The sequence below is a fragment of the Tupaia chinensis genome, unplaced genomic scaffold (genome assembly GCF_000334495.1).
Source record: "Tupaia chinensis unplaced genomic scaffold, TupChi_1.0 Scaffold143651_1, whole genome shotgun sequence".
NCBI classification, from domain to species: Eukaryota; Metazoa; Chordata; class Mammalia; order Scandentia; family Tupaiidae; genus Tupaia; species Tupaia belangeri.
This window is the reverse complement of record NW_006203500.1, coordinates 2,763,561-2,771,859: the sequence shown is the minus strand read 5'-3', so window position 1 is coordinate 2,771,859 and position 8,299 is coordinate 2,763,561. Positions and strand designations below refer to the sequence as shown.

The following is an 8,299-nucleotide window of genomic DNA, read 5'->3' as shown; positions in this document are numbered from 1 at the left end:
GTGGGATTCCAGCGGCATAACCATTACATGCTATTTTAAATAATAACTTTTTAAAAAGAATTACTTATTTAATTTTATTTATCATCATCATTGTTTTTTAAATTTGACCAGAGAAAGACAGAGAGAGAGAGAGAGAGGAAAGTGAGAAAGCAAGCCACTAGGACTAGGACTTAAACCACCATTGGCCATGTGGGAATCCAGTGCCTTAACCACCATGCCACCTGCTGGCCCCAATAGTTACTGTTGTTTTAAATTTTTTAATTTTTAAAGTTTACTTATTCATTTATTCCATGAGAGAGAGAGAGACAGATAGCTACCCCAGCAAGGTCCCCATGCTGTCTCCACCACAGGGGGACTCCTGACCTTTGCCACTTGGGTCCAGTTTTTACCACTGCGCCCCTAACTGGCCTATGAGGTACTGCCCCTGAACAGCATTCCCTCTGTCCTCAGAACAAGGTGGACACTCCACTCCTTCCTGCATGGTCCTTGGCCCCTGCTCTCCTAACTTCCCCTTCGCTCTGTTCCTGGTGCAGTGCAGGTCGTGGTGGAAACACATGTCCCCGACTTTGGCCAGCTCTGTCACTCAGCCTGGGCCTGGTTGGACAGGCCTGGGGGCTCTCAGGCCATCTCCATCACCTGGCTGCCTGCTGGCACCAAATGGCCCAGGGCAGCCAGGCTCCTGGGTTGGTGACAGGCCCATGTCAGCTGGTATGTCTCAACTTGCCACCGGGGATAGTCATCCTGCCAGGAGGCCAGACCCAGCTTGCGAGGCAGAGTTCCCAGCGTTCAGGCTCCATTGTCTCAGCCCTTATTGCTCCTTCAACTGCATCCCACTTGTCCAAATCCCCATGCCCCAAAAAGTTGCATGACTAAGCCCAGAGTCAGTGTGAGGGATCAGGCAGGGATCTGGCTAGCAGAAGGCCTGCTCCTGCTGGGGTCAGGAGTCATTCACTCCCACTAGGGGCAGGAACTGGGCGGGAATTGGGCGGGGCCTTGTTCTCTCTGGCTGTCAGTAACACGCTCACTCTCTGTAGTTGGTTGCATTTCACACTGGACTCAGCTTGGCTATCCGCTTACGGTAGCCCTCCAGTCTAAAGGTGCTTATAGACAGTTGAGTTAGTAGTGCAGGATGCTGGATCTTCAGAGTAAGGCCATCTGTGGTGGTTCGTGAAATACTCCCGGTCTCAGGTTCTCAGCAGAATGCCTCTTGGCAAGACTTATTAACGGCTTTGGACAAAAAGGACAGGAGTGGCTTGTAGGAAACTGTGCTGGGGCCCGAGTTTGCTTTCAGAAAGTGCTATAGGTCCTTAGGAAAAACTGGGTTGCCATGATGACTTGGCTTTGGGCCTGCACACCGGCATAGTCACCAGGGAAACAAAGATGCAGCTCTACAGGCCTCTGCAGGGTTCGTTACTGTGTCTGGAATCTGATTGGCTCAGAAGAATGGGATTTGTGATGGGAGCAGAACGCCGAGGCTTGCTGTCCCACAGAAACTTCTAGGGTTGAGTGCTGACTGCTCTGGAAACCTGCTTGGACCTTGGTTTACAAACAAGGGAATAATTAGTTACAAACTCAAAAGCTGGGGTAATTTCCAGGTTATTGTGAGATTGGCCTCTGGTTTTTATGCTGCTAAAAACAGGAAACGAGGCAGTGCCTTTGAGCGTGCAGTGTTGTAGTGAGCTGTAAGTGTCCATATAAGGGCAGCTGTGCGGCTCGTGGGAGCAGAACTGTGTTGAATTCTCACAACCAGGCGCTTCCCCAGGAGGTCCCTTGATCCTAAAAGGGATCACAGGCTAAGGGCCTGCTGCGGGCAAGGTGCTGTCCAAGGAGCCATTTCTGGTCTGCCGGCGCAGGCCGAGAAAGCCGTGTGGATGTGTGACCCGCCAGAGCCTGCCTGCCATGTAAGCACTATACACAGCAGTTACTTGTTCTCTCAGGAGACAGATCACTTAGGAGTTATGTGCAGCCTGTAGAAGTTTCCTTTGTTCGTACTTTTTAGCAAACGTATAAACGGAATATTTAGCTTTTGAGTTAGTAACTAATTATGCATGCACGGAGGATCAAAGCAGTTGAACAATAATTGAAAGAATTTTAAACTTCTTTACCATGGTGACAGCTTTAGGCTTGTGATTTCTTGAGTCACTGGCAACTGCTTAAAACATATTCTACAATGTTGTGAAGAAGGCTGAGATAGATTCCTCTCCACGGGCAGCAAGAGTGTGGTTGATTTGGGAGTTGAGGGGGGGCAGTTGGGTTAGTCAACCAACAGGCACCTCTTTCAAATAGCGTTGAACAGGGAGGCTCCTCGAGGGCCTACTCAGCAGGTTGAACTCCCCCAGCACTTCCAGAGTGAGACTCCTGAGCCTTCGAAACATGGCCCGTGGGCAAGAATCCAGATGTATAGTTGTTAAAATAGAATTGGCCAACGGTCTGTCAGGCACTGAAATCTCAGGGCCGGGGCCAGAGTTGTCAGGCTGTATGTGAACGGAGTATGTATGTAGTGGAGGGTCTCGGTATTCATTATTAGGCGATATCTAGCAGGATGGAAAAACAAGAACAGTTTGCCCTTAAGAGGCCCTGACGGTAACTCCTCAGTGGGAAGGAGGATGCCAGGCAGGCCAAGTGTCAGGCCAGAAGCTGCCAGCCTCTCTAGACGGGGGACGGGCACCCATGAAGCTCACGTTGTTCACCTGCATTCTCGGTGTCTGGGAGAAGGCCATGAACACCCTTGGGTGTCTGTGTGCAACTCTGAGCCCTTTCTGTGGGGGGACGCATGCATGTGCTTGGATAGTGCGTATACCTGCAGGGACACCTCAGGGTCCTTACGGTAGCCCTCCAATCTAAAGATGCTTATAGACAAATTAAGCCTTGTTTCTTCACTCTGGAAAATTATCTCTGATGACTTGATTCTAACTGAGGAAAGACAAAGACTGCACATATGAAGAAGTGGTTTCCAGTGGGTGCTGTCTAGGTTATGGCAAGGTGGACTCTTGTATGTTTTGCCAACTGCTTTTAGAAAGCTGTTTGGTGATGAATGCTGAGGTATTTTGCAGTACTTATGTTCGTTCTTTTTTAAGTTTTGCTGTAGGGTGCTTGCACCCACCGAAGAGAGATACAGAGGGCGGGAAAGTGAGAAATCACCCCAGAAATGATGGGCGTGCCGCAATCCCTTCTCCTCCAGTCTCCTCTTGGAATTGCGGCACCCATGCTCCCGTGCCTGGTGTGACTCAAGCTGTAAGGTCCAGGACTTGAACTGCAGAGTCGGCCATGGGAGACCCACCTGCTGGCTCAGTGCTTGTTTAACTCAGCAATTGTACTTCTCAGAGATCACTCCTAAATAATGTGTTTCCTTTTTAGTTTTTGCAATAGAGTGCCTGCACGAGACAGACAGAGAAAGAGAGAAAGTGAGAAATCACCTCCCAGGAAGGATGGCTATACCATAGTTCCTTGTCTTCCAGTCATCTCTTGGTATTCTGAGTGTGCACGCACATACACGAGGTGTGATTTTCAAGCCACTGTGTCCGGGACTCAAACCACAAAGCTAACCACATGGATCCAGTGCCCTGACTTCCATGCCCAGAAAGCTTTGTTCACCACAACAGCGACAGTTATGATCTCCTGCATGGATACAGTAACAACACGAATCAGTGTGATAGGATTCTGAAAGGCTTGTATTCATGAATAGGCTTTTTTGTTTTTGTTTTTAAAAGTTTGTTTCTTCCATGAGAGAAGTGGGTAAATAGAGGGACAGGCTCCCAAGACAGGCCTTTCATGCCATAACCCACCCAGCCAGCCCAGATCATGGGCACGTGTGCAGCAAATGTGCATAGAGGTCCCTGGGAAATGAACTGGGGACTTTCCCTGGGGTCCAGCTGTGTTACCACTCTGTCTCTGTCTTGCCCCTAATAAGTAAAAGTTTTTAGTAACAACTACTCTTACTGTTGTGCATGAAAAAGTGGGATATGCACTATGTTCTCAAGTGATATGAAAATTTCAAAGTAAGGGCTAGCTGGTGCCACAGTGGTTAAAGTGCTAGATTCCCACGTGGCCGACCGCAGCTCAAGTCCCAGACTTGGCAGCTTGCTTTCTCACTTTATCTGTTTTTCTCTGTCGTTCTGTGGTGAGTGCAGTGCCTTACAGCGAAATTAAAATAATAAATAATAATTAAATAACTCTTTAAAGAAACAAAATAAAGTCTAGAAGAAACAGATGTTATTACTCAGGTGCTGGGATTGTGGACTATCTCTGTATTGGGAAATGAACTGGGGACTTTCCCTGGGGTCCAGCTGTGTTACCACTCTGTCTCTGTCTTGCCCCTAATAAGTAAAAGTTTTTAGTAACAACTACTCTTACTGTTGTGCATGAAAAAGTGGGATATGCACTATGTTCTCAAGTGATATGAAAATTTCAAAGTAAGGGCTAGCTGGTGCCACAGTGGTTAAAGTGCTAGATTCCCACGTGGCCGACCGCAGCTCAAGTCCCAGACTTGGCAGCTTGCTTTCTCACTTTATCTGTTTTTCTCTGTCGTTCTGTGGTGAGTGCAGGTGCCTTACAGCGAAATTAAAATAATAAATAATAATTAAATAACTCTTTAAAGAAACAAAATAAAGTCTAGAAGAAACAGATGTTATTACTCAGGTGCTGGGATTGTGGACTATCTCTGTATTTTCCTGGTTGTCTAGTGTAAACATTAGTTGTAGAATTGAGAAGAAGTGTATGTTTTTGAAAACTAGCATGTGTAGACAGCTTGGTGATAAGAGACCTGCCTGTTTTGGGGTTCGTGCTTTATGTAAGCTAGGAGCTGACCTTGCACTGTGGTGATCTCTGGACTGGGTCTCGGTGTGGCGAGGAGGGACTGTGGCTGTGAAGTCCTGCTGCAGCTCCGAGTTGCGACTCGGGACCTGGAGAGAGGTGCACTCGGGGAGCCGACTCCGGCTTCTCTGTGTGAGGCCACTGCTGTCTACCCCCGTGCTCTGTGGTCTGGAAGGTCCTCTGGGCCAGTGTCCGAGAGAGGCAGCAGACCACCGTGCCCACACCTTGTGCCCTGTGCCTGCCACCGTGCCTGCACTGTGCTTGCGCTGTGCTCGCCGCCATGCCATGCCTGTGCCCTCTGCGTTGTACCTGCACCCTCTGCACCATATCTGTACCTGTGCCCTCTGTACCTTGCCTGTGCCCTCTGCGTTGTACCAGCACCCTCTGCACCATATCTGTACCTTTGCCCTCTGTACCTTGCCTGTGCCCTCTGCACTGTGCCCGTGTCCTCTGCACCATATCTGTGCCCTCTGCACCGTGCCCACACCCTCTGTGTTGTACCTGTGCGCTCTGCACTGTGCCTGCTGCTGTGCCTGCACCCTCTGCACTGTACCCGTGCCCTCTGTACCTTGCCTGTGCCCTCTGCACTGTGCCCGTGTCCTCTGCTCCATATCTGTGTCCTCTGCAGTGTGCCCACACCCTCTGTGTTGTACCTGCACGCTCTGCACTGTGCCCGCTGCTGTGCCTGCACCCTCTGCATCGTACCTGTGCCCTCTGCACCATATCTGTGCCCTCTGCACCGTGTCCACACCCTCTGTGTTGTACCTGCATGCTCTGCACTGTGCCTGCTGCTGTGCCTGCACCCTCTGCACCGTACCTGTGCCCTCTGTACCTTGCCTGCACCCTCTGCACCATATCCGTGCCCTCTGCACCGTGCCCGTGTCCTCTGCACCATGCCCACTGCTGTGCTCGCACCTTCTGCACTGTGCCCACACCTTTTGCACCTTGCCTGTGTCCTGCACCATGCCTGTTGCCATGCCTGCCTTTTCTGCCCACAAAGAGACGAGTCTCTGACTAGCCTGGGCCTCACACAATGGTGATGGGCTCAGGAGACACCGCAGATGTGTGCTTTTCGTGTGTAACCCTTTTTGGGCATTCTAATTTAAGACAGACCCAGGACCTTTGATTTTCACTCTCTTACAGGTATAGCAACAGAATTTTTATCTGGGAAATAGAAGCCACTTCTGACCAGTCTTTCTATTTGAGATTCACAGATGGATTCAGTGGAGAGGACAACGAACAGGAGTGAACAGAAATCAAGGTCAGTAACGCCCACTGGACCTTCGGCAAGCCTGTTGCCTGCACGTGGCGTTGTGACGAGACTGCGACTGTCATGTAGCACCTACAGGTGACAGCAGAATAAACCCTGGCCCAACCGGCCATCTCAGGAGCTGTTTACACCCTCTCCTTCAGCAAAGGAAATAATCCAGAAGGCATTTTTCTCCCCTGGAGGTGACCAGGGGAGGTGACCAGAAACTCCAAACTAAGCAGCAAGCAAATAGAGAGTTCACTTCTGAGAGCAGAAGTGCCATGCCCTGCAGGAGGGGATTCTGCCGGAAAGGGACAGTGGGTGCCTGGTGACAGGATGTGAGAGCAGGGGGGTGGTGACTGGTGACTGGGATTGACAGGTGGCAGGACAGCAGCACTTCACCAGGAGTTCTCTTACCTGTCACTATGGGCAGGCATCATCTTGTCATAGTTCATATTTATAAGCTATTTGCAGCTTCAAAGGAATTAGAATTGCTCAGCTTTTGATCTGTCACTCAGGCGTGTGCTTAATACTAGGGGTGGGGGCCCAAGCTGGGACACAGCTGTCTCAGGTCCTGTGTGGAATGAGGGGAATGGGTCACCTCTCAGAAGGGCCGAGGCACGCCAGGGGCAAGCGTGTGTAGCTCAAGGCCGCCCTGCTGAGCCCTGGGGCCCCCTCCCATCTGGTTGGTGTTGCCCACCTGTTGACTTTTCGCCCTCCCTCTCGCCTTTACCTAGAAAGTTTTTGAAAAGCCTCATCCGGAAGCAGCCCCAGGAGCTGCTCCTGGTCATCGGGACGGGCGTGAGCGCTGCAGTGGCCCCAGGGATCCCTGCCCTTTGCTCGTGGAGAAGCTGCATTGAGGCCGTCATCCAGGCTGCAGAGCAGCTGGAGGTGCTTCACCCCGGGGACATCGCCGAGTTCCGGAGGAAGGTGACCAAGGACCGGGACCTGCTGGTCGTGGCCCATGACCTGATTCGGAAGATGTCTCCCGTAAGTCACACACAAGTCCTTTGGTCTGGGTCCTGGCCGGCCCACCTCTAGAAGCTGGCTGAGTTCGTGTCTCCTCAGCAGGGCAATGAGGGCCCTGGAGGGCCCCACTGGGGCGTCCCCTCAGGGTGCCAAGTGAAGACAGGCTGGCACCTGGCTCCACGAGGCTGTTCAAGCACATGGGCGTGCTGTGTGAGGTGGGACTTGGGACGTCCTGCTGCGTCAGGGCACTGTGGCCTGGGTCAGCATGGTGTGGTTTCAGTGGGCCAGCCTGCATCTCTCCAGGGGACAGCGGTTCCCAGGAAGCGGCTGAAGATGGAGAAAGCCGCCTCTTTGTGGAGGGAAGTGACCTGGTTGAGAGGAGGACAGTTGGCCATGTAGGACGCAGTTCCTGAGCGGTGCTTTGAGTTGGTGGGCACTGGGCAGGCCAGGTTGTGTGGGTGCGAGTGCTGGGAGCCACAGTGTGGTCGAGACTCTGGCAGGTGTGGCTCTGTGCGTCTATGACCACGAAGGAAGCACAGTCACCACCTTAGAGCTGGATGGAGGGACCGAGGAGAAGCAGGAAGAAGCCCTGAAAGTGTTGTCAGGAGAATAGGAATGTTTAGGGTGCCACCAACAGATCCCCAAATCTTGGTGACCTGTTTGTGATTGAGAAATCCAGGCGGCAGCCCAAGGCCAGCAGGGCGTGGGCCAGCTGCCTCCCTCGTCACCCGTCTTGGACATGCATGGTCTCCTGTGGGTCGGTCCTCCCTGCAGGGGCCTGCCACACAAGGCCGGGCACCCTTCTGTCCTCCCCTCATCAGCTGGGTCTGCACAGGCTATGCGTACCTTCACTAGAGTCCAGGCACTGTTGGCACTGGGTGACAGTTGAGTCTGGGCGTTCTGTTCATGGAGCAACTGTCCCCAGGGGCAGGGGCCAGCATGTCATGGCCCTGGGCCAGGCCCGGTCTACTACCTGTGCCGTAAATGAAGCTTTCTTCACGTATTGTCAGGCCTGGTCCTGGCTGCCTGGCCCGCTGCTGTGTTCCTGTGTGGCTTTTGGGCTGCAGCAGCAGCAGAGCTGGGAAGCGGCTGCTGACTGTGGCCTGCGAGACTGGAAACACTCACTCTCTGGGCCTCGTAGACAGAGATTTCTGACCGCTCTCGGGAGGAGCAGCAGAACTGAGGACCAGACAATGGAGCAACAGGCAGTGAGGGAGGCCGTTGCAGCAGGGGTGGAGAGGGCGGGCTTTTGTGGGCACTGAGGCTGTT

General features: G+C 52.3%; 1 protein-coding gene across 3 annotated transcripts in view; it reads left to right on the top strand.

Moving 5' to 3' along the window:
- Positions 1-290: 290 nt before the first annotated feature.
- Positions 291-8,299, top strand: part of SIRAL2 (SIR2 antiphage like 2) — a 26,656-nt gene continuing 18,647 nt past the window's right edge. The window contains exons 1-3 of one of the 3 annotated variants that reach the window (XM_027766756.1): positions 291-1,901; positions 6,027-6,073; positions 6,799-7,051. In XM_027766756.1, coding sequence (XP_027622557.1) covers positions 1,872-1,901; positions 6,027-6,073; positions 6,799-7,051 — 330 coding nt within the window. In that variant the 5' untranslated portion in view covers positions 291-1,871. Of the gene's footprint in view, positions 1,902-6,026; positions 6,074-6,798; positions 7,052-7,937; positions 8,239-8,299 lie in introns of those variants that run through there. The other 2 variants (XM_014582576.2, XM_027766757.1) reach the window with 2 other exon arrangements.